A 26,631-nucleotide genomic window follows, 5' to 3' on the forward strand; every position below is an offset into this window, starting at 1 on the left:
ACTACATATGCAGGGGATGTACAGGAAGCCAGTATAAATCCTGAGCTTAGTTGATGCTTAGAAATGAATCAATAAATTGGGCGAGGTCTGTGGCTCAACGGGTTAGGATGCTGTGCACATGATCAGATGGTCGTTGGTTCTAATCCTGTGCATGGTGGAGTAATTTCTCCATTGGGGCCATTATCCCCCAATTGCTTCAGGGATTGGCTAACCCTCCTTTTTCAATTGCATATCACTTCGGAGAAAAGCATCTGCTAAATAAGTCAATGTAATTAGTATTAATGGCAACATCAGTTCCCTGAACAGAGTACTTCCAGGGGCAAGCAGGCCCAGCATGAGTGCCTTCCATAAAGAGATGAAAGAACACTGTTTCAGAAGCAAAAATTCTATTAGTTTCCTCAGAGAGATCCTTTCCAATATTTGTTCCTTATTTTGACAAACTACAAACACTCACTGCATTTTATTGTTGCCAATTAACTCCATAGCAAACTTCATACCATAACTTTAACAAAAAGATAAGAAAATAAGTAAAAAAAAATTGTCTCCATCATTTAAAAAACATGACAACTGCTCAACAATGTAATGTGTTTGTATATTTGCATCTGCAACTTTGCTTCTAATTCATAGTGGCTCAAATCACACAGAAACATGGATTCCTCCAAAAAATTAGGCTGGCAGGGGACATATTTAATTCAAATCTCCATCATAAATTTATCTGAATTTAATTGTCTCCATTATTCAGTGCATTTGGTCATGGTATTAATGACTGTGACAGAGCAATGCCTTGTTCTAGTTTAATATTTAGTTACTCAGCTTTTTCAAGCAGTGTTTGAGAAAAATGATATCCCCTGCATCTGGTTTTATGCTTTTTTAATCTGCCATACATTTATATATTCCTACATTTGTTGCATACAAGCATCTTTCAGAAGGAGGTTGATGAAAATCCAAAAGACATTTTTCCAAAAAGCCAAACATCCACAATGAAATTCCGCAATAAATGTATCATTGGATTTAAATGAGGTGCAGCATGGTGGTGCAGTGGTTAGCACTGTATTGGGCAGCATGGTGGTGCAGTGGTTAGCACTGTATGGGGCGGCATGGTGGTGCAGTGGTTAGCACTGTTGCCTCACACCTCCCAGGTTCGAGTCTGTGTGGGGTTTGCATGTTCTCCCCAGGTAGTCGTGGGGTTTCCTCCATCTACTCCGGTTTCCCCCCCACAAAAGCATACTGAGGATAATTGCAGTTACCAAATTGCCCGTATGTGTGCATGTGTGAGTGAATGGTGTATGAGTGTGCCTTGCGATGGGCTGGCCCCCCATCCTGGGTTGTTCCCTGCCTCGTGCCCATTGCTTCCGGGATAGGCTCCGGACCCCCCTCGACCCAGTAGGATGAGCGGTTTGGAAAATGGATGGATGGATGGATGGATGTAAATGAAGTGCACATCCTAGTAAGAGAGGGAGCTGTTAGGAACAAAGATGGGGGACTTACATGATAAGAAGAGCGCTCCTCTCGGTCTAGTGGCCGAGTCACGAACATTTTTCCTGCCACGGGGTCTATGCTGTAAACCTCGTTGGGGGGCTGGTCTGCACCCACGCCTGTGATGCTGTACCGGATCTGAATATCGCGGTCCTGGTCAGAGCGAATCTGAAAATAAGAATAGATAATGCACTCATTAGGTCATGTGTTAACACATCATGGTTCCTTTTAAACACAAATGTCAGTGCTGGCAAAGCTACATTCAAACATGATTACTGCCTTTCTCAAGCATAATATTCAGTCATTATTCCATTTCTAAAGAGGGTGAAACAACCTCGATGTACGGATATAAAATATCCATCCATCATCCATAATAGTCTAGCTTCTACAGGTTCATGGCATCTCTGGAGGCATCAAATGGCAGACATGGCATTTTTAGTCCATTGCAGCGTCACAGGCACACTTGTGCACTTTGGCCAATGGAGAGTTAACAGTTTAGCTTACTGCATGTTTCTGAATACTGAGTGGTTTGAGACAGAGACAGGGAGCATGACTCTCTGCCCATCATAAGAACCTCTTGAGGCTGGTGGTTTCAGTGCTGCCATTTGCTTAGTCAAAAAAATACCGAACAGATGCAGAGCTGACAAGATATTTACATCACATTATGCTTCTCGCTTTCCAACATGGGTAATCAGGGCCCCATTGTTTCCAACAAACACATTTTATGCAAGAAGCATGTGTGTCTTTGCTGTGTACAAAATACAGAACCACTAAACTAACATGTGGGATCTGTACATGTACATGTAACTTGTCAGCTAAAGCTTGGGTTATGTTTTTTTGTTTCCAGTAGTCTTTGCTAAAGGAGCTTGCTTTAAAATTGCTTAAAAATTATAAATGTTAATTATAAAGTATAACGTTGGACAAAATGTTTAAGTTTACATTCATCTAAGATGGACTTACCAAACTAAAATGAAGAATGTAAAACAATAAAGATAAATATGCAATTAACAGGGAATGTTCCCAAAACTTCAGCAAACGTTATTTAAGGTCTTCTCAAAATTGGCAGTGAATGTTCTTACTATAACATTAAACATTTTAACAAAGGTTCTGTCAATGTTAGCATGGCAACATCATCATGTGAACATTTTTTACATAATTAATCTTGAACAATTATTTTATAATGAAATTATTCTTTTGTTGAAATGTGGTATATATAAATGCAAAGAGTGCTCTACCAAGCCCATCATTCAAGCTTGTATTATTAATTTTAGTTGTAGTAGTACTTGTACACTAGGCGAAATTGCTTGTATGCAACAAATATAGGAATTTTTTTTTTTTGATGTCGCAGACAGGAAACAGGAGCCCAAGGAACACAATTTGGACTTGCAGTCCTCTTCATTTGTAAGTCTGGAAGTATGTGTTGAAAGTTCATAAGTAGAGGAGCGTTTGTATTCCTAGAACGAAAAATTATTATATGGGTAAATATTTAGTGGACTAGGGGGGTATTCCAGACAGCGAGTCTAGCACGAAATCCCCAGTTAAAAGTGTGAAATGGATCACTTTCCTTTATGTATTGTCCTCCATTTTTCCTACTGGATGCCTCTAATATAATATAGAAGGAGCCAAACAAACACAAAGTATGCTTAGCACTCAGAAGGCTACTTCACATTTTTTTGGCATTTTTCCCCGGACATAAACCTTGGAAAACAATTAAAGGATAATTAAAGGATTTTTTACAGAAATTTTTATTGGTGACGTCATTGAATGGTTTACCACTGAGAATAATTGTGTAAATATTGTAGGATTCACTAATACCACTGAATGCTGTGATGGAATTCACTTCAAGTCATGTTCATGATTCATGGATTTATAGGGAATGTACATTGTACGACACATTTGTACAGGATATGTAACCTTTCTATTTATAGCTTAAACTGAGAGTCCCATCCTGCTTTACCATACATCGATCCAAAGGAAGGACAACCCCTCCACCTTTAAGAACTCAGAGATGGCAGGTCTCTGGGATATCAATGCAAATAACCCATTTTTCTTAGTACCAACTTCCAGCCACCACAATAAATGAAATAAAGACAAATTCAAAACAGTTTCATTCATGTGCTCTTTATTGCTTGCATATAAAAGTAAAACACAACGTTCATCGTCATTTCACAGCAATTAAGACTCATCCATCTTTTGAAATCCACAAAATTCACTTTTAGCCTGGTATCACAACCATTCAATTTCAAAAGTAGTTTTTCTTTTTTAAAAGATTAATATGCTTTATCTGAAAATAATACTCTATTTGCTTCTCCAAATGGACCATGCAGAGTTACTTAAAGGGCAACTACAAAGAAAAGATTTTATTAACCCTGAATCTTTAAATATCATAATTTCACATATGCACAGGACATTAGGAATAAGATCATACTGGGCTCAGCCATGTTGTTGAGATCAAAGGATCATCATCTTCTTTGGATGGTTCAGCCAATTTCTTTTAGAGTATAATAAGCAAGTGCATGCAATCAGATAGGCCTATTGACATGTGAAATACTCATGCCTGAACTTTCACTATATACACAAAGGTATTGGTACACCAACTTGTCCAACATCTCACTCTGAATCAAAGGGTATTAATATGAAGCTGAACCCTGAATTACTATATTGGGCGGCTTTGTGGGCTAAGTTGCTTGCTCTCACATGCAGGGAACAAGGTAGAAGCGACATAAGGGAAATTTCACCACAGGGATCAATGAAGTGTCTAATATTTTTACTATTTGCTTTCCATTAGATGCTAGAACATTATTGGTGGGATTTGCTGCCATTCAGGTAGGGTATTGATGTTCTGTGATCTGGTCCCTTTCAGCTGAACTTGCTCTCAGATGTTTCCACCTAACAATCATTTCACTTTGCCGTTCACCAGGGCAGCTCTAGCCGGTCAGAAATGTGGAGAACCAACATGTTGTAAAAGTGTCCAGTGGTATCCAATGACAGTGCCAGGCTGACTAACCTTTTCTGTATTACCACCCATTCTGCTGCCATTGATGCTTGAAGTTGCATGGCTGTGTGCTTAATTATACACTGGTATGTCAGCAATGGGTGTGCCTAATGTGACCAATGCCTGTAATTACTTTGGGTGCCCCAATACTTTTGTCCATATAGTGTTTATTTCTGCAGTCCACCCTGTATGTCCCCTCAATGAATAGGCCTGAAGTTCTTCCTTTAATTTATTTCCCTTCCTTTTAGTGCTTTAATTTATGTAATTTAAGAGAGGTTACATGGTACGTAGGGCGGAGCTTAGTAGGTGTTCATTTATGACATCATAGGTGGGTGGGTATGTGTCCTTTATTATGATTGGTCCAGGGGTCATGTCCATGGTTTAATGGTTTAATTTTTTGTCGATTTAACCTCATTTTAAAAACTTGAATACTTCCGACAATGGCTGTTTTGAAAAGAAGACAAATTGTGGATTTAGTCAGCATTCTTTTCATGTTTCTATAATAAGATTTCAGGGAGTTATGAACTGAAATACACAAGAAATATATGCGGCAGGTTTAACAACAACAAGAAACAGCTGATAAACATGGGGATTCCACATGAGTTTAATGAGGGGGCATGGAATGAGCAGGGTATGACAGAACCCCCCAGAGTGCGTGCCTTAAGGGAAAAATGGGATGTGACCGGGAACCACACAGGACCTGGGGAGACAAAACCAAGAACTTTACCGGGGCACTGGGAGGAAGACCAACACACTGTACAGGCACAGGGACAACAAGCTGGACAACCACTGACAAACCACAGGAAACGCCAACGGACAAAGAGACACCAGAGACGGAAACACAAGACCTGGGAACACAAAAGAGGACAACAGAGGGGGCACACAGGGACCAGAAGGGAACAACAACACAGAGCGATGAGGAGAAAACACAGGGGGCACAAAGGGACTAGAAGGCACAGAGGGACAGGGAGCGAACACAGGGGGTACAAAGGTAGGGGGCAAGGAGGGCGAGAGGCGGAAGCTGCAGGGGCAGCAGGCAACCGTGAAGCTGGAGCAGGAGAGACCCTCAGTGAACGCAAGGCATGAGCTGAAGGGGACACCGAAGGGGGCGAGAAAGGAGGTGGAGGGATCGACGGAATAGGCGAGGAGGGAGGGGAAGAGGACAATGGAGGAGGCGAGGAGGGAGGAAAAGGTAAAGGCACAGCCGGTGAAGCGACCGATGAGTCAGAGCCGGGGGAACCGCAGGCGACCAACGAGGACCAAAGGCGAGCCAGGGGGCAGCGCAGGTGTCCTCTTCCTTTCCTGGAGACCGAGGGGCGGGGGTCTAGCGGGGATCTACCACACTGTGGTTGTGGCTGCGGTATTCCACCGGAGGGGTCCAGTGGGGTCATCACGCTCATCCCCAAGGGGTCCCATTCGAGCTCCTCCTCCCCCAAGGGGAAAGAAGCGGTGGTCTAGTAGTCCGGGACATCCTCAGGGACAGGAACTGGGATCATGAGAGCAGAGTCCAGGGGATCTGGGGCAGAGACCAAAACGGGCAGAGCCGGAGGGTCAGGAATCACAGAGGGCGGAACAGGAGCCGCTGGGATAGGAATCACAGAGGGTGGAGCAGGACCCCCCGGGATGGGAATCACGGAGGGTGGAGCAGGAGCCGCCGGATGGGAATCACAGAGGGCGGAGCAGGAGTCACTGGGATGAGAACCACGGAGGGTGGAGCATCCACCGTCGGTATAGGAATTACTGAGGGCAGCACCTTTTTTGCAAGCTTGAGGAGATGTGGAATGGTATCCCTAAATGACCTGGCCCCATTAAAAGCCAGGCATGTCCCCAGAAAGGGGTGAGCTGCGGACGCTTGCAGCAAAGTGGTGGCAACGCAGGCTTCAGGCACCCGCTCGGGCAAAGCGCCGGTGATGACGTCAGTCGTGAACATCGCTGGATTCAAAATCGGGAGGGGCTCCTCTCAACTTGCTGCAGGGGTGGCAGTGGAGACTGTGACAGGTCCCAGGAGGACCTCCGGTGCAACCTTCCGTCTTCAGCTCTTCCGCTTTTTCTTTCCGGCAGCTTTCGGCAGAGTCGTGGGCACCTCTGCAAGCTCCAACAGCGGACTATAAGGCAGCGGTCCCCTGTCCAAGGCTACCTGCCACATTATCGACTTTGCAGCTCCTCTTCTCAGCCGCCGTAGGTTGTCGTGCACCTCCTCAGCCAGGTGCGCGTCTTCGGGCAGGGACATCTCCTCAAGGATGTTGTGGCTCCGGTTAGTCAGAGCCCAAGCCACAGGATCGTCCCGGACTTCAGGCTGATCAAGCCAGTATATTACCTCATCCAATGCACTGAGGTATTCTTCCTCTGACAGATGAGGCTTTTGTTTGTGGAGTCCTGTCATTCTGTCACAGCAAACCGGGGAAGCAGGAGCGGGGAGACGGAGAATCAGGGAATACAGGGTTTATCAGGAATCAATCCCATACAAAATACTGGAGACATGCCACGTTAACAACAGGACTAGGGGGCATACTTGAACGCAGACTGAAATACACAGGACTAATTAACAGCAACAAGAAACAACTGGTAAACATGGGAATTCCACACAAGGTTAATGAGGGGCGTAGCACACAGGAGAATAGGACAAGCAGGGCATGAGAGTTAGAAGTTCATCGATCTCCGATTCTGGTGGCTGGTTAGGGAAATGAGGATACAGCTTTTACACAAAGTGTCTGCTTTGAAATAAATCCATCAAGCAGGGGCTGTGGGGACACCTTGTAGGATGTTTGACATTTACTGAAGAACATCTTTATTAAAATATCTAAGGCATTATTCTTTAAAGTTTTTAATGTGTATTTGATGTGCATGATGGTAAATGCACCTTACTAGTACCTATTAAATGTAATTAAATAATCATGTCCACCTTCTTTAAAATAACAAAAATATACAGTATCCTAAATTCTTACCCCCTTGCCTGATTCCACAGTTCCTACCCCCCACTTATGTGTCATCCCCAACCCTTCCATGACTTGTGCAACACTTCTGCCTGCCTGGTCGATCATTTATAGCTGCTCTTTAGGTTCTTCCTCAATTCTTGTTGCCTAAATGATTTATATCGCACTCATACTAATTAAAAATTTCACTATAACAAAACAATCATTATACATTTTAAGAAAAAATGTAAACTATACATCAGGTGTTTTTTGACTGAGTTTGAATATCAAACTCTAAAGGTCAGCACTTGTGCGCATGTCTGTGAGCTGGATCACATGGCCATAGTGCCGTAACTGACGCTCTCTCACAATGCAAGTAATGTGCCTCATTCGGGACTCCTCTAGCAACCACTCGTTTAGCACAAAATAAAACCAGAGGTACCGAAGGATACTCCGAAGAGAGAAGCTCACTGGATAGCATGCATGTCTCATAGCCATACAGCAAGACTGGGAGCACCAGGACTCTTGCAAGGATATTGGGAGTGCGACATACCCCTTTTCAGCGACCTCATGACCCCCTATGCTCTACCAATCCATCTACTGACTTCATAAGAAGAGTCAGCAGAGACACGAATGTCATTGCCGAGGTAAGTGAACCTCTCAATGGGGTCGACATTCCCCCCGCAGACAGCCACACTACTGATGACTGTGCCGAAGAAGTCATTCATGGCCTGGATCTTACCTTTTATCCAAGACACTCACAATCCCAGACACTCGTTGAGTCTCTCAAGATAAGAGCCTTCAATGACAATACAAAGATCAGAGCATTTTTGGCAAAGTCAAGATCAGTAAATCTTTCTTCACCAACAGATGCCCTGCTCAACACGCAGTTCATGCAAGCATTGAACAGAGTAGAAACAAGAACATATCCCTGGCGAACCCCAGAATCAACTGGGAAGAATGTGGAGGTTCTCCCTCCACTCTGCACAGCACTAACATTATACAGGCCAGCCATGATATCCAGCCTTTGGGGGGATCCACAAAGTCTCAGGATGTCCCAGAAGGCAACTCAATCAACTGAGTCAAATGCTTTATGATAAACGACAAAGGCTACAAGGAACCTCTGCCAATATTCACTTTTGTACTCAATGAGAACCTTCAGTGCCAGGATGCAGTCAATGGTAGACTTCTTAGGCGCAAAACCAGACTGCTCCAGCTGATGGTAGACAAGCAAGTGATCACAGATCCTGTTAAGGATGACCCTAGCAAGGACCTTGCCCAGCAGTGAGAGTAGTGTTATCCCCCTGTAGTTGCTGCAATGCATTCAATCACCCTTCCCTTTCCAGATAGGGACTACAAGTTCCATTTTTCAGTCAGTTGGGAAGATGCCTGTCACCCAAATGGAAGCTAAGATTGCCTGCAATGCCAGGAGGGCAGCCTTACCACCCTGGATACCACAGATTCCTGTGGCCTTCCCTACCTCTATCTGATTCACCACTCATACAATCTCAATGAGATTGGGTGGTTCACAGCTGATGGGGAGATCAGCCAAAAGAACCATGGACCCAGAGATGCCCAGAATCCTAGTCAGAGGATCAGCTTTAAACAACTGCTCAAAGCAGCCAGCTTAGCAAGTCAGGGTCACCTTTAAGGACCATTCCATCACCTGCCCTGACTGCAAGTCTCCAAGTAACAGATTCAGATGTACGTAATACTTCAATTCCTCTGTAAGCAAGACGGGGGTCACTGGGCCCCAGATGGTGTGTCACCTGCTTACAAATGCCTCCTTATCTGCCCTCAGAGCTCTCTCCTCCTATCCCAGTATAGACTGGAGTTGCCACCAAGTTGTGCACTTCAACATCTCTTGATAATCTCCTGGGTACCCTGCAAGATGAAGCACCTACTTCTGGGAACACCGGTAACACTAACACAACCCTCGGCGACCTTCACGGTCTTGTCCTGGAAGGTCTCCCACATCACCAAAGCAAAAAGGTACACACCTACAGAAATCTAGCTATTCTGCATTCTTCAGAGAGTGCCACCACCGAAATGTGGAGTTTGCAAAGCTCCCCAAAAGCAGAGGCGTTCCATGCACCAACCCATGCCGTTTCAAATTGGAAACCAAGTGCTGTCATGCAGCATTCGACACCTCAGCACCACATCAGACCTGATCCCAAACATGCCTGACCCTACTAGCCCTCAGATGGTTTAGTCTCTTCCAGGGATGAGGCTCCCGAAGGCTTTCCCTTTTCCCCTTCATGATATGTGCAACCTTCTTGTGGGCAGCTACAGCAGAGCTACTCCCGCAGAGAGTAGAAGGTTGTCGTACCTGTTTGTTCTGAGTTGCAGTTCTAAGACCCATTTATGTAGGTTAATTCTAGAATTGTGGCTGGGAAATCTGATTGCGGATCAGTGTAAGATCTTGTTGGTTTTAAAATGCTTACATTTCCAACTCTGCCTTGCAACACTTTCAGAACTAGTCGTGACCCAAATTTGTGTTATGACCCACAGGTTGAGAATCACTCCACCAATAATGCCATTGCTTACTGGGGAGAGACCAGTGATTACATGCAAAAGTCTGCAGTGATTATGTTAAATATACTGGGGGACAAACATCGCCAACCCCCTCATTCCATTCATCCATCCATATATACATAATGAATATTAACCATTAGACAAAGTCTACAATTAGGCAAACATGGATACAAATATGCAATATTTTTTAATTATGTTTTATATTTTACATTCTACCTACTACTGGTCCCTACTAGAATCCAACTACATTAAATGCAAACAACATGGGGGCAGCATGCTATCACAGTGGTTAGCACTGTTGCCTCACACTTCTGGGACCAGGGTTTGAGTCTCCACCATGGCCCTGTGTGTGGAGCTTGCAAGTTCTCCCTGTTTAATCATTGGGTTTTTTTCTGAGTAATCTGGTTTCTCTCCATAGTCCAAAAACATGCTGAGCTCAACTGGAGTTCCCAAATTGCACATAGGTATGTGAAGGATGTGTGAGTGAGCCCTGTAATGGGTTGGTCCCCCATCCTGGGTCATCCTTGCCTTGCGCCCGTAGCATCTAGGATAGACGCTGGACCCCCTGTGAGCCTGAATAGGACAATTGGTTTCATAAAATGGATGCTGACCCTAATAGAACTATTAGTTGAGTTCTCCCCAAACGGGCTATGTGACACAAGAACAGACAATTAGGTTTTGTTGTATGCTGTAATTTATACATTAGGATGCATTTCATTCAGCTACCATGTGGCCATCACAAAACATTCCGATAAGCATAAATTAAAATACATAATACTGCTATCAGCCTCATAGTGGCAGGTATGTAGCCACCGAGGCTGAACAATGAAACAACAATTTCAGCTGTGAAAAATTTCAGAAATAGATACATGTATGTGGAAATAAGTTCATTTTGTTTTTATTATAATATTCAGTAGTGCAATTTGTAAGTATGAACTACAAAATAAGGTATCAACTAAAGAAATGTAGGATCGTTTTTACAGACAGAATTCATTGTATGCAGTTACGTACAAAATCACTCCGAGCATTTTAAGATAAAATGGCAGATCATATTCAGTTGCAGGATGTTTTGTCACACAAAATATAGTAGGGTTCATTTTTATTCATTCGCTAATCTGTCCCTTGTTTTCTCAATTTGCGAGGAAGTGGATTTAACAGAATGAGAATTAATTCAACCCTCCCTGCCACCATAAGGCAGAAAAATGACTACATAGTCACTAGAGATGAATATTATCCTTCTTTGCATTTTTTTTTGGGGGGGGGGGGCATGAGGGTAGGAACTAAGCATGTAAATTAAAGTGATTCTGCTTTGCTGAATGGAAATGTTTTTGCCCACAGCTTTGGTTATACAAGGATATCATTCCTTAAGTTCATGCGACCTGCCCTCCTCATCAAGAACAGGAAAAGTACATTATATTTAAAATATCCAACAAAAAATAGCCACTATGACGTTTTTGAACTGCTTGCAGGGCCAGGGATCTCTAGGTATAGGCCAACTGGGCAGCCTAATTGGCAAAATCTCCCCCCATTCCTGACATCTTTCAGGGGACCTTCCTCCGTGAAATTTATTTCTAGATATGGGGTGGCCTAGAGCCCCTGATAAGGTCGACCTAGACCTGACAGTTCGCACTGAAAATGTCTGACAATCAGTGGTAAATATAACAACATCATCTTTTCATCTTGTATCTACAGGTGTCTTTCCTGCTTTTATAACCTTCGCCCTTAGCAAAGAATCTGCTCTTAGTATCAAGTCCAAGTAATAACTTTTCAAATAAATAACAATGCTGTCTAGAAGGTTTTGGATTGCTTCTGATGGTTGGGTAGCAAACCCATAGCATGTCTATATCTTGTTCAACTGAAAAGGTCGAATCACATGCTGCATATCCCATAAGATACAACCACATCTTTGTTAGACGGGTCGGTGCCGCCCCGTGTCTTAAATCAGACATAAAATACCCTCAAAACAATTATTTATCCTCCAATTTGTTTCTTACCTCTTAGTTACCTTGTTAGGCTTTCTTATCCATGAAAAGATTGGTTTTAATATTTTTGGTGTGGCTTTATGGACCTTTCTTTTGACAACATACCTCACCTTTTCAATAAAAAAAAAAATAGTAAAATAATTTTCAAGTGAAATAAATAAATAAACAGAATTGGTCTTATCTTGCCTTACATGTCTGGGCATGCCTTGCCTAGTGAAAAAAAAGGTTTTTTATGTATTCATTTTTTTAAATAGATTTTTCTAATGCAGTACACAAATTTATTTGGTGCTTTTATGTATTTTAAACTTAAAAAGGGGTCAGTGCCGACCCCAACTGTCATGACTTGCTCATATGATCCTCGTGTGTGTCACGCCCCCTCATTAACCACGTGTGCTACCCAGATTGTGACCAGCTGTTTTCTGTCAATTTGAGTAGTCCTGTGTATTTAGTCCACGTTCAAGTCTGTTTCCCGAGTCCAGTCATTGACGTTGTTTTATCGTGTAGTGCTCTGCCTGTAATAAAACCCCATTTTCTGGACTTCCATGTGCCTGAACATGTTTCCTCGCTCACTGTTAGCTCGTCCCTGCGCACAGTCACACGAGAAAAACAATGGCTGAAAGTGGGATGTAAGACACTATAATGCCTCTTGGGACAGAGCATCCATCCATCCATCCATCCATCCATTTTCCAAACCACTTACCCTACTGGGTCGCAGGGGGTCCGGAGCCTATCCCAGAAGCAATGGGCACGAGGCAGGGAACAACCCAGGATGGGGGGCCAGCCCATCGCAGGGCACACTCACACACCATTCACTCACACATGCACACCTATGGACAATTTAGTAACTCCAATTAGCCTCAGCATGTTTTTGGACTGTGGGGGGAAACCGGAGTACCCGGAGGAAACCCCACAACGACATGGGGAGAACATGCAAACTCCACACACATGTGACCCAGGCAGAGACTCGAATCTGGGTGGTACAGAGCAGATGCTGGTTAAATAACCCATCTGCTGTGGGATTAAAACAATTTCCCTTATTACTGACAACTTGCTAAGTTTTAAAGAAAATCTTATCTCTGGGCTTAGCTTCCCCTCAAAAGCAACTAAATCAAATGAGATATTATGCCACTTAGCTCTCCAGAGGGCGAACAAAGCAGAAAGCACTGGTATCATTTAGCTTACTTGACTCTTATTGATGTCTGACAAACCATGTTCTGCTTTATATGACTGTTTCCTTGTCCCCTTTTCAACTTTATTTTGACTACAGCTGAATAATTGCTTTCCTTCTAATTGCGTTTATATCATAAATTTAACACATTTTAAAAACTGGTCTCCCATGGCATCATATTTGTTAATGTCTTCAGCACATTTGCAAATAAAATGCTCAAGATCTGTCTATTTAAAAAAATAGAGGGGGTGTTTTGGAAAAAAAAAAAAACTGAAGATAAAACAAAAACAAACAAATCCATCTTCCAACTGCTTCTCCAGTGTATATCCGTGGGAGCGGGTTGGAGCCAGTGCCAGGCAACATAAGGCACAAGGCGATGGAATCACCCTGGATAGGAAGCAAGTCCATCCTCGGGCCAAAACATGCACACCCACACACTTCAGGCAATTTAAAGACACCAGTACACTAAACTTCATGCTTTTGCAGGGTGCAGAAAACTCTCAAACTCCCAGCACACAACAGGGGCAGAACCTAGAGGCTGGATGCTGAAGGCGTGATGCGATGGTGCTGCCCGCTGGGGCATCATGTCATGATAGATAAACAAAGTAATGAATTCTAGCCAGGCATAATAAGATCCTCATTTGTTTTTTGTATTGACCACATGGCTCTATTCTTCCCAGTGTAACAAGTCCAAATGGCACGTAGTGTCAGTAATATCTACAAACTTAAAAAGAAAAGTAACAACAAATCCTAGCAATGGCCAGGTGCATAACTTAGCATGTGGGAATAACATATTTGGAGGACATTACAAGAAAAAAAATTAGAAAGCACTTGGTAATATTTTAATCTGTATGACTATTAAGATATACTTTTTCCTGTTATCATAAAAACCATGGATGCAGACAAAGGACCATGTTAAATGTTAGTTCTTCCTCCACAGGTAAGATTGTGTATCTACCTAAGTAGCAGCGCCAGCACACAAATGTACAAAATGTAGCATCTTAGGGGAAGATATACTTATATTCATAAAGGAAGTGTTACCTGATGATACAGTAATGCTTATAGCACTTTTCAGGGATTCACCCCTATTTTGTGGAATGGAACACACCATGATGGTTTAAGGAAATGCCTGTTTTGTAGCTGAAAAACGTCATTCTATTATATAAGTCTCTGATGTAGATAACTAGCTAAGTAACTGATGCACATCAAATTGAGTAACATATTGGTATGTCGATACTCGTTAAAAATTAAGATACTGGCATTGGTCCGATGTGTCAATCATGGCCAATATTGCTAGCTGATATTTTTATAAAGATGTTTTTATAAATTTTATAAATATTTAAATTTGCAGCACCAGAGTTCCAAACAGAACTACTAAAATAACGGAGATGGCTCCATGCACGATCAGCCATTTTCTATAGTGAATGATGAGGGGTTTTGTAACCTCATTCACCACTTGGAAGAAGTGTCAAAGTACCGGACCGCAACATGTTTATAATTCATTATTTAGTCCGGGTCGCAAATCGATCTTGAATCTAGGTCGTCCGGTTCAGCAAGTATCACTGCCATCAACCCCCAGTCAGGGAGAGCTTCCATTTTAACAATTTTACACAGCTGTGTTCTCCCTGTTTAATAATAACAATACAAATTTAGGTGCCAAGATTTGGCAGTGAGTGGCTCAGCAGGCTAAGTCTCTGGTTTGAGCCTCAACAGAACAGTCACATCTCTGTAGGCCCTTGAGCAAGGCTCTTTACCCCCAGTTCCAGGGGAGCTGCATGTTAGCTGACCCTGCTATGGAGGGCAAGATGGCATTGGCAAAACGAAGCATTCCAATGTACTTGTGCAAATGGCAAGCAAAGCAGGTTAGTTGTTGTTCTGCTTTCTTTGTATTCCATTAATGGTTCGTGATTAAGCTCCAATGGTAATATTTGACACTTTTTCTGTGAAGTTAAAAATGGTTTTAATTTAGGTTCTCAAAATAATCAAATAATCACTCCATCAAACTGAAGTGTAATGGAAAAATAATGATAGAAATATTTCCAGTGCGTCGAACCACATTGCATTCAATAGAGCCTTGTCTCCAGAACTTCACAGCTACTCTGTATTCATTATTGCTTTGGAGTTCCCCAGAAGTTTCCTGTTGTTAAGTCTCATGTGCAGACTGCTTGAGGCTTGGGAAATACACTTAGTGCGACCACACTTAACATACTGCCAACACCTATAATGATACAACTATTCTACTTCCACAAACAGCACTGAAAACAAGGCATAACATTTCACCGAAGTTCCCATATTTGTGTAATTAGCATGGCCAATGTGGGAAGAGCGGCCATGGCTGAAAGTGGCGGAGAAGGAAATGTCTGACAGCCACATGTTTAAATATTTCATCCACTTTTACCATGTACCTCTTGGCCTTTCATTTATGTCATTCTATTTTTTTTTACTCTTTCTGTCTGTTATTCTATTTCTGTTTGGTTGAGCAAACTAATGCTGGCTGGCAATCCGTGAATTGCTTGAGGAGGAGCAGATCAAGAGGTCGCATCAGCATCGAGAGTTGTTATCTTCAACATGACTGAAGGTAGTGCTGTCTGAGAAATACAAATATATCCCGTGTTTATTATTATTATTATTATTATTATTATTTATTTATTTTTATTTTTTTTCTCAGAGACACACTGGGTAAATTCATTTTAGAAAAAAGCTCCAATCTAGTAGTGAAACCAAGAGAAGGGATGTCATTTACCCAATAACTGCATTGTGGCCTCAGAAAAGCACATTTGTGACCCGTCGCCACGAAATGAGTCTTAAGTCGCTCTGGTAGAATTTCACCCATAAGACTCATTTCGTGGTGATGGGTCACATTTTTGCTGAAGCTCAGAGGACAGCACAACAAAGGCCCTGATGTATGTTCTGCCAAGGAGAGGGACACATATACAACCTTTACAAACGTTATGGTTTGACCATAAGGCTGCTAAATGTAAAATGCAAGCTGTGTTACAACTTGCTGTTATAGTTGCTGTTATGATTTACATTTAAAAGTAAGGAAATGGAGCTATTTAAAAAGGTGAGATGACACTAATGAGAAATGCTCCTGAAGTGATCCTAGTCGCCATGACGATGGAAAAGCCAGCAATATGTTATCACAATATAGTATGTTTTTGAATTAGTCTTCTAGAAGCTTTTGTACGACGAATTATGACGGAATATTGCGCTGTTTACAAAATATGGGCATACATTTTTTTTCTTTGAAATTTACTGTGCAACATTAATATCTTGCTCTTTTTCCATTTCATCAATTAACACAGAAAATTGTGTTTTTATATCTGTCTAAATACCCCCTATACTGTATATATGGTGTAGGAATTATTACTGTAGCTCAGGTAAATTTTAATATCTCCACCAATATGTGTTGAAATTGATCACATTTTTATTAATTATTATTTAATGATGATTATTAACCAATTGTTATTCCGAATGGTTGGTTCCTCCAAACTTAGTTGCGGATCCCCATGAGTCTGTTAATGTAAGACTTATATGGGATTCACTAATTACCAGTATCGCTTAGTAACCTGGGATAGAAGGCTCGTCTAGCAAGATGCATCACCAGGTAATGTAAACGATCGGTAGCGAAGCTCCCTGCATGACCGTCGAGAGAGAGTCTCGCAATGTTTCAGGCGAGTTTGAGGTTTCAGAGCGTAGTATCCAGACTGCACAGAGGCAGGGACTGTTGTGAGCACTCAATGAACGGAGGCTGAAGTTGTGTAAAAGACATGCATTTATTCATAACTAACACCACAACTAACATAAGACAGATTTTCTTTAGGGTGTTGGATGAGTCCGTGGTTTGTAAGGCAGGATGTATCAGGAGGGGGCAGGTTGCGTGTGAAGTCGAGGTGTCATGACCTGCGCGTCCAGTCCTCGTGTGTGCCACGCCCACTGATCATCCACGTGTGCTCCCCCGATTGTGCCCAGCTGTTTCCTGTTATTTTGGTTTGTCTTGCGTATTTAGTCCACGTCTAAGTCTGTATTCCCCAGGTCTGTCATTAATGTTAGTTCGTCGGCATCTGCCTTGTCTTCCTCATTCCCTTCAATAAAACCCGGAATCCTGCACCCTTGCCTGCCAACCTTGTCCATACCCACTGCCTGCCTGCCTGTCTACCCCACGATCACTACAGAATGACAGACCTCCATGAAGAAGACTGTCCTCCGCGAGCTGAACAGCAATGTGTCAGCTTACTTCAGGAGGTAGTTTACTGGCTGAATCAGCCCGAGGTGCGGGAGGACCCCATGGCTTCAAATTTAGCCAGCCAGAGCGGGACTCTGCTGAGTGAGGCACCGCCACCAGGAAACGAGTACCCCTTCCGTGAGGTGCATGAAAATCTTTGCCGGCTGACGATGCAGATCACTGAGAGGTGGATCCAGCTGGTTACACAGCTGAGTGAGGACAGTGCCGACCTGATGTCCTCCAGCCCAGCAGGACTCCCAGTTTCACCGCCCCAAGCCAACAGGAGGAGGAAGAAGAAGTGGAAGGAGAGGAGACCGGTGGTAACCCTGACGATCTGCCTGGGAGCCTGCTCTCTCTCTGCTGCTTCGCTCCCTGCTGAGTATAGGGACCCCTGCCAATCCAAAAAATGACAGGGCTCACCCCTGAAATTGCCGCCTGCCTCCAACTACTGCTCCATTCCCTGCACCACCCGAGCTCCCTGCTCCACCTGCTGTGCTGCCTGCTTTGCCCCAGGCTCCTGCTCTACCTGCTCCTCCAGTCCCTGCTCTGCCCATCCCTGAGGCCCCTGCTGCGGCTCTGCCTCACCTGCTGCATCACCTGCAGCTCTGCCTGCACCTGAGGCCCCTCTGCCTCCGCCTGTCCCTGCTCCGCCCGAGGCCCCTCTGCCTCTGCCTGTCCCTGCTCCGCCCGAGGCCCCTCTGCCTCTGCCTGTCCCTGCTCTACCTGAGACCCCTCAGCCTCTGCTTGCAGCTCCGCCCGCGCCTGTAACTCCTGCCCCTGTGGCCCATGTCCCAGTCCCTGACTCGGCTCCAGTCCCCCCAGCACCGGTCCTAGTTCCCGAGGAGAACCCAGACAGTCTGACCACCGCTCCTTTCTCCTTGGAGGAGGAGGAGCTCGAGTGGGACCCCTCGGGGACCCGCCTAATGACTCCTCTGCCCTCGCCCTGGCGAGGTCGACCCCGGCCAGAACCCCGCCTTTAGGTGTGCTGAAAGGGGAGAGGACACAGGCGCAGGGCCAAGGTCCTACTTGCCCTGCCCCCTGACTTGCCCTCACTCGCCTTGTCTGGGGCTCAGAGGGCGCCTGCGGGTCCTGTGGCTCCGGTTCGGCAGTTGCCTGTGGGTCCCCCTCCAACGCCTCGTCGCCTGTCCTCGGTTCCACCTCTGATGCCTCGTCGGTCACCTGTGGGTTCCCCTGATTCGGCTACACGGTCGCCTGTGGATCTCCTCACTCCGGCGCATCATCCAGGTTGTCTTGTCTGAAAATTGTCATCTTGTCGATTGAGTTTCTCTTTAAATAGAGCTCAGTGTTCTAGAGCAGAGGTTCACATCCCAGTCTACAAACTGGCACTGATTGGGTACAGTATTCCACTGGGCCAGTGATCACTGGAGGTTTGGGGGGGTGGTTGGTTAATTTCCAAAAATAAATGACATTTTCACGCCACGACTCTTGATATTCACTCATTGATATTCATTCTCGTTTGGCTCTCAACGGAGGCGGTCGCACTTCTTACCCTCTCCCTCCCCTTATCTTCCCTGCTTCGCTCCTCTCGTCTCGTCTAGTCTACTGTCTTATACTGTGTCTGTGAAGAGACTCTCTCAGCCCTGCTCTCCAAACTACGAAAAATTATGGATTTGATCAGCTGGTCTCTCAACGCAATTGACACCATCTTCTCGACGAGAAGCCTAGGTTCGGGGGAACCTGACTGTCCTGCAGGAACGTATGCAGCTGGCTACACGATGGACGGATGGGAGCGGTGGAGGGTCGTGTGCCTGGCAGCTCTTTCCGTGGAGGACATTGAAGACATCTACTTATTCGGAACCATGATTACAGGTATTATGCTGATTGGATTAGGCATTGCCCTGGTTTATCAAAGATTGAAGAAGACGGTGACAGCCTCTCAAAGCCCCACTAGGCTGGCCGGAATGATTGATGGAGTGGGCAGAGCTGTTAGCACTCAGACTGTGCAGACTGTGCAAATGGATCGCAAACTGGATAACATCGTGGAGAAGCTAACAGCTTTGCAAAAATTATTGGATGGCGGAGATCAGCGTGGACATTAGAGGAGCTGGAAATTTCAGCTCCTCGCATGGAAACCCAAACAACCTTATTCTATCAAGTATTTGGCTCCCCCATATCAGCACTGGCCTTGGCCAAGGCTGCTGCTGGAACTAACAACTCCCCCAGAAGAACAAGGCAGTGAGACTCTCTTGCATTCCTCTCCCCCAATCCCAAGGACTTACCCTCCCCCCATCCCACGCCTCCGCCGCTTCATACCCCCAGCGTGAACAGGCGGGTCTGACCAGCGCCGTTTCTATGGCAGCAGGACCGGATGGCTGTCTGTCTCTGCTGGGTCACCTCCACACCCCCTTTCCCCTACCCGTTGCAAGTCGTGTCATTTTTATGTAAGGTGTAGTGCCCATGTGCTTATGTTGCTGAGGTGTTTTTTTCGGTTCCCACAATGTACTCCCTACTGGAGTGCAATCTGGGGGGTGTTTTTTTATTCTCCTCCTCTCCCACCATGTTATCTTGTTTCTATTCTTCTCACTTCCCCTGTCTCCCGGCCGGTCTTCCCCCTACTGTGATGTCTGTGTATATGTAAGGTCGGTTGATGGCCTGCTCTTCACCGGTACTTGTGACTGGTGCCATGGTATATTGCATCAGCAATAAAGGGCTTTTCCAATCCAATCCAATCCAATCCAATAACCTGGTCCACGACAATCAAACGCTTGGGAAGCCCTATCCTAGTCATTTACCTACTTTATCCTAGAAGGTAGTAAATGCTGCATCAGTGTATTTGTTGTTATTTGTTTAATGAAATTCCCTTTATCTAGCACAGGGTCATGGGGGAGCGGATACTTCGCCTAAGGTGACTGCTGACATTCTTTCAATACTGTAAAAGACAATGCAGAAGACGTAACAATGAGAATTACGTTCTCTCTTTATGCTTGAATGTTATCATATCTATAAGATATACTACAGTTTTGTATACTCACTGAGGCTTATTTTTGTCTTTTTATCCCTAGGAGATCAGGAGTGTTTTTTTCTTTCAAATCAATTGTCAGTTGTAATGAACTGTAAAATAATCATTCTTATGGTTTTGGTTTTATTTTTTAGTAATATGTCAGTTTTCAAGTGGGTTTTTGCAAATAGTTCTAAACACAACACAGTTAAGAGGTAACCAGAAAAAGTAGCATGTAACATTCTCTATTCACCATAATCACTTAATCTCAGAAATATGAGGTTACCGTGTGGCTATAACTGTCTGACATTTTCTATCAAACACAAAAGCATTCGATAAACAACAAAGAAAACTAAATAAAATTCACTCTTGTTCAGCGTTTGATTGCATTCAGTCCTCAAATTTGTCGGACTTACCTATTGTGGTACCCTATAGTGTCTCGTAATCACCAGTTATCCTGCCCTAATTGCCCTCGCCCCCCCAGACAGTCTAAGTCTCCTCCCAGCTCTGCAGTCCTGTTCTCCCAAGTGCCATCTTCAGTCCTGGCACTCATCTTGGCTCCGGCTCCGCCTGTCACCGCTACACCCACAGTGCCTCCTGTTCCACCCGAGGTCCCACCTGTGTCTCCACCCGCGCCCAATGCCCTGGCTCAACCTGTCTTTGCTCCTGTCCCCGAAGAGGTCCCTGACCTTTGGAACATTGCTCCTCCTTCTTGGATGGAGAGGAGGAGCTCGAATGGGACCCCTCGGGGATCTCCCTGATGACCCCAGTGGACCCCTTTGGAGGAGTGACTCCTCCACCACCGCCCCAACGCAGTGGATCCCGACCAGGTCCCCACCCTTCCGTGTCCCGAAAGGGGAGCGGACACATGCGCAGGGGCTGGATCCCACCCTCCCTGCCGCCTGGCTCGCCCTTGCTCGCCTTGGCTGGAGCTCGTGGGGCGCCTGCGGGTCCCCCTCTGAGGGCTCGTCGGCCGCCTTCAGTCCCGCCTCAGACACCTCGTCGGTTGCCTGCTAGTCCCCCCACTCTGACTCATTGGTGGATTGCGCCTTCGCCTGCTGTGGCTGTGCCATCACCTGCTGCGGCTTTCCCTTCTTCCTTACTTTCGCCGATGTCCCCTTCATCTTCTTTCTCGCCTGCCCTGGTGCCCCCTCCGACTCTCTCCTCACCTTCTCCACCCTCCCTGCGAGGTTCCCTTTGGCTCCAGCCTCCCGTTCGCCTGCAGCCCCTCCGGCTGCAACCCCTCGCCCGCCGTGGTTCCCTCGGGCTCCCCATTGTCCCCCATCCTTTCCCTTCTGGCCTCCTGTTTTTGCTTCTCGTCCCTCTGTGTCTCCTCCATTCACTCCTGGTCCTTTTGTTCCTCCAGTTGGTATTCCCCCTGTGTCTTCTTTTCTGGTTTGTTTGTCTGCGTTTCCTTTTTTTGTGTCAGGTTTTGTCCTACTTCTTGTCCGTGTACCTGTTCTGTGTGTCCGTCCTGTTACCGGTCTCCCGTTGATGGTTTTGCTTTTGTCTTCCAAGTCCCATGTCCCCGGTCCAGCCTCGTCTGTCGCCTCCCCTGTGTGCCTTTGGGGGGCGGGGTTCTGTCATGACCTGCTTGTCTGGTCCTCTTGTGTGCCACGCCCCCTCATTAACCCCGTGTGGAATCCCCATTCACCAGCTGTTTCACATTTCCTGCCTTCAGTCTTGTCTATTTAGTCTGCGTTCAAGTCTGTTTCCCCAGTCCTTTCATTAAAGTCTCTCGCTGTTGGTATCTGTTTTCATCAATAAACCCTCATTCCCGACTCTCTGTTTCCTGGATCCTTCATTCCATGCTCCCTGCCTGTTCGTCCAGCACACGACATCACAGAAATAACAATATTAGTGCACCTCAAGCACATACCTGTGTCAGTAATGAGCGTCATGCACACGCACATTTCTAAAACACGCTCCTTGAATACCCTTTAATAATTGCCACTGACTTGGTCAAAAGCACAATGTCATTTCCCTGCCTTAAAATAACTGTGCATTCACAATGTGCCCGGCCACAGCTCATCTAAAAAAACACCACTCCGACAAGAGCAAAGCAGGCTCAAAATCATTTGCTATTTTGATGACGTGTACGCATGGTGTGAAAATGACCAATGCGCTGGTATGAAACTAGCAAAACCACTTTCCGTCACGCTAAGCACCATGGGAAATAGGGCCCCATTATGTCTTTAATTAATCAGTATTTTTAGATTTTTTTTGTTTTCTTCAAACCTGAGATCACTCATAGTTACATTGAAGTAGCTAAAAGAGTTTGTTGCCTAAATGATCCATAAAAGATCAATTTCTCTTTCAAAGTGTTTTCTTTCTCCTCATTAAAAAAACCGACATAATAAACCAAAGAGAAAATAAATGGTACTCAGTTAGGTAAGGATGGACATTGTTCCCTGTAACTCCACAAGCGGACACATTATCTGAAATATTGATCAGACAATCAGTGTAGTTTCAATATAACTAGAATTGTCATGCTCAAATGTACAAGCAAAGAAACACTGACAACTAAGGAAATATTTGAGAAATACTTGCTGAGCATGAAAGTGACATCAGTCCAGAAGGTTGTTTCAGTTTGCCTGTTCACAGTGTCACAGTTTATGGAGATGTGTGACATGCCTCTCAAACGTTTAAGGGGCCAGAAGTGCAGTGCATCATTGTAAAGCACATGGGATGGAGCCAACTGGAATTTACCCTTTTTCCTTCCGACAAAGACGGCACATTTGACAAGCTTCATATGACCCACTCAAAGGTGAACTATCTGAAACCCCAGTAGACCAGAGTAATGTGACCATGTCCTTTAAACATAACTGAACAGAAAGGACATCGACATATTCCTAACTTTTGCAGCACATACAGTCATGCCCCTTGTGACTGACAATGCAGATACATATTAAGAACAACATCTGAAAAAACTATTAGGACATTATAACAAGCCATTACTAGAAAATTTAATTTCTTTTTTAAAATGAGTGTATGTAGAGCATTGATGGGAAAAAAAACACTGACATGCAGGTGCTTCACTAAATCCTAATGTCTTTCTTTTGACATGAACAATCAACTAAATTCCCTCCATTTTCTTGTGTAGGAGGAAGAATAGGACAGATGCAGCCATTAAGCTACTGTATAAATAGCCTGATATTCCTGTTTCCTTTTGTGATTTTGCAGAGCAGAGGCTGAATGATCTTTCTGGTTTTTTTTCAATAGGAAATCATGGACCTCATGCCGCTGTGGAATAATTCCTTTATTCTGCCTGGTCATAAAAGCTTTCTTTAGGGACAGTCGATTCCAGAGTCTCTGCATATCCCTGAAATACAGAAGCACAATGTGCCTAATTAGAGACGAGCCACGAACAGCATCGGTAAAGTAAGTGTTTCACTACTGCTGCGGGTGCAGTTTCCTTACTGCCCTGTAAGTTGGCAATAGCTCCTGTGTACTTACTTGAAAATGTTCATAGTTTTTGCGTGTCTTCATAGTTATGCGTGTGCGCTGCTCCTCTATGCCTTGTAAATTGCCTCTCGGGGACAAATAAAGTTTTTTGAATTTGAATTTTACTGAATGTAGAAAGTGTTATTTTGAACAACAACAACAATATTACTACTGCTGCTGCTGCTACTACAACTACTACTACTACTAATAATAATAATGATAATAATGATTAGCATTAATTAATTTTTGGGTAAAGTAACTTTTTTATGATACACTGCTAACTATAAACAGTACTGTATGACAGATTGCAAAAAATATAGGAAACATAATTGGTAGGTAATGAGAAATTTTCATGATTTTTTTATACTCAGGACATGGATATTTGCATGGTAAGGTTGTGTAAAGAGACAGCTGGCTGACGGTGACTGTCTGAGCCCTTCTGACAAGAAGGTGGGAAACACCTTTGAAAACTCACAAAACAAACAGATGTCCCTGCGTAGGTCCCAGTGGCCTTGTTTCTAAAAGGCGCAGTGGCGGCAGCAGGCAGCAGTGCTTACAGTGTGGGGGCTATGCTGCATGGGCAGGATAACACAATCACTGCAGGATAATCATATGTCTATCTTTTTTCTTTTTCTATCACTTGTTAGTAGTGTCTGGTACACAATGCCATGGTTACAATCTCCTTCATCTCTCATTCTGCTTGCCACTGCTTTGAAGTTATTTGAAAAAAAATGAAGAAAAAAAAAACAAATCTCACTATTTGCTCTTTCGGGACCTGTATGGACCTGGAAGAACATTGCCGCAGGGGACAAAACAATCACACACGTCTCTCAGCTGCATTTTTCCCATTTCACAGTGCTTTACTGGCATGTAGCGGGCAAGTGCTGCCAAATCTATTATAGGCAAATGGCTGTCTGTAGCAAATCGTTGCGATAAAGCAGAATTTAATCACTTCTCTGTCTCGGCACATCTCGTACAGCCAGAGGACTGTTCCTTTTGTGTCGCTGCACGCCACATGCCACTGAAACAGGTAAGGTAAAGCACTTGAAAAGCTTAATCGCCTTCCCTAACAACTGCTGATTTCATCTACTCACAACACGACAACAAGCCATATTACTGCGTTAACTAGGGTTTAGTCTCTCATCCCCTTCTCATCATATTTAATCTTCTTTGGGGTATGTTAATAATGAGGCATGAGTATCCTTAGGAAACAGGGCAGGAGGATTAAAAAATGTGTGCTGGTATGAGCCAATGGCCTCTGGCCAAAGTGCTATCTTTTGCTATAGAAAAAGCAAGTAGTACCACAGAAATACTACAAGTCTCATGACTTAACCCAAAAATTGCCCCAGTTCAGTTCCATCAGTCTCCTTAACACTGTTTTTATTACTCTTCCTCTCTTTGGTTTGCTCTGCATCAGTACTTTTTAATACTCCTGTTCTTTATTTCTTTTTATCCACCCTGGAGTTTGGGACGAGACAGCCAAGGATCATGGTGGACTTAAAGCATCCTTACAGCCTATACAACCTCTCTTTTACTGGCTGCCTGGATGATGGAGTAAAAGCATGCATTCACCTCATCCCGGTAAATAGGAAAACTATTACACAATTAGACATTGGCTGCAATAAATTAGCTTTCACTTTGACATAAAAGACAAGCAGTGCTCTGTGTGGAATGTTTTCTACATCCCAGATGAGTGTCAGCAAATTAAAAACATCCGTTTAGTTAATTGCGCAATTTTACTAAAATGGATTTATTTATTTTTTTACTTGAGGGACTTCATTGTGAAAAGTGTGCCTGTTTTGGAATAAGGCAGAGGCAACAAAAACACTGAAAAATAAACTTGATCATTTCTACAACCGGGGCGGCATGGTAGTGCAGTGGTCGTCGTGGGATTTCCTCCGGGTCCTCCGGTTTCCCCCCACAGACAAAAGACATGCTGAGACTAATTGGAGTTGCAAAATTGCCCATAGGAGTACGTGTGTGAGTGAATGGTGTGTATGTGCCCTGCGATGGGCTGGCCCCCCATCCTGGGTTGTTCCCTGCCTCGTGCCCATCGCTTCCGGGATAGGCTCCGGACCCCCCGTGACCCAGTAAGATAAGCGGTTTGTAAAATGGATGGATGGATGGATTTCTACAACCCAGGCACATATGAACTCTTACAAGTTTTACTCTTTCCTGTATGGTACCTTTGTACTCCTGGGTCTAATATGTAGAAATATTTCAGTCATGAAGCTGAGATCCATGCATAGAGAATTCTATAGCCGTTAATGAAGCAAACCGAAAGAGAATCCATAACTCGTAGCCGTAAACAGGTAATGAGTTAAAAGAATCATAAAAGAGCAGAACAACAGCAGAATCAGATGTCAAATGACAAAGTTGAGAAACTGGCAGCGGATCAGTGAGTGGAAGGTAATTATCAATATCATACTCAGTATAGAGTCTGACTCACTATACTTAACAATGAAGAAATCCAAACAACTGGTATGAACTAGTTACTACTTGGTAGACTTACTAAACAGGTGAAGATGATCGTGGAAGGGTACCTGGCTTTGCTGAAAACCCAGGATAGCCCCTGAATCCGGGCATGGACTAGAATGGAGTTCCTGGCAATTTCTCAGCCTATTATGGAGTCCTAACCCTGCAAAATCCTTGCTGCTTCCAAACATCTTCCCCAAGGGTTGTCAGAATGTAATAAAATTCACAAGAAACCTTCTGCCACTCACTGTCGCTGTAAACAATGGGTATATATCCCTTAAACCCCTTAAAGTCCAATACTTTTCTCCACCAATACAGTAATACAGTCAAGCCAGTGAAAGAGTGTGGAGTCAAACAAGTGAGGTGTTGATCCAATACGAACTAAAAGGCAACATGTCAGTGGATTGAGTTAACAGCCCTGAGTCACTTCTACAACAAGACCAACCCCCCCCCCCCCCCC

General features: G+C 44.3%; 1 protein-coding gene across 1 annotated transcript in view; it reads right to left on the bottom strand.

Moving 5' to 3' along the window:
* Nucleotides 1-26,631, bottom strand: part of LOC125746981 (cadherin-4-like) — a 237,362-nt gene that overhangs the window by 51,744 nt on the left and 158,987 nt on the right. The window contains exon 6 of the mRNA XM_049021600.1: nt 1,489-1,644. Within this exon, the coding sequence (XP_048877557.1) occupies nt 1,489-1,644 (156 nt within the window). The remainder of the gene's footprint in view (nt 1-1,488; nt 1,645-26,631) is intronic.

Source organism: Brienomyrus brachyistius, chromosome 8 (genome assembly GCF_023856365.1).
Source record: "Brienomyrus brachyistius isolate T26 chromosome 8, BBRACH_0.4, whole genome shotgun sequence".
Classification (NCBI taxonomy): Eukaryota; Metazoa; Chordata; class Actinopteri; order Osteoglossiformes; family Mormyridae; genus Brienomyrus; species Brienomyrus brachyistius.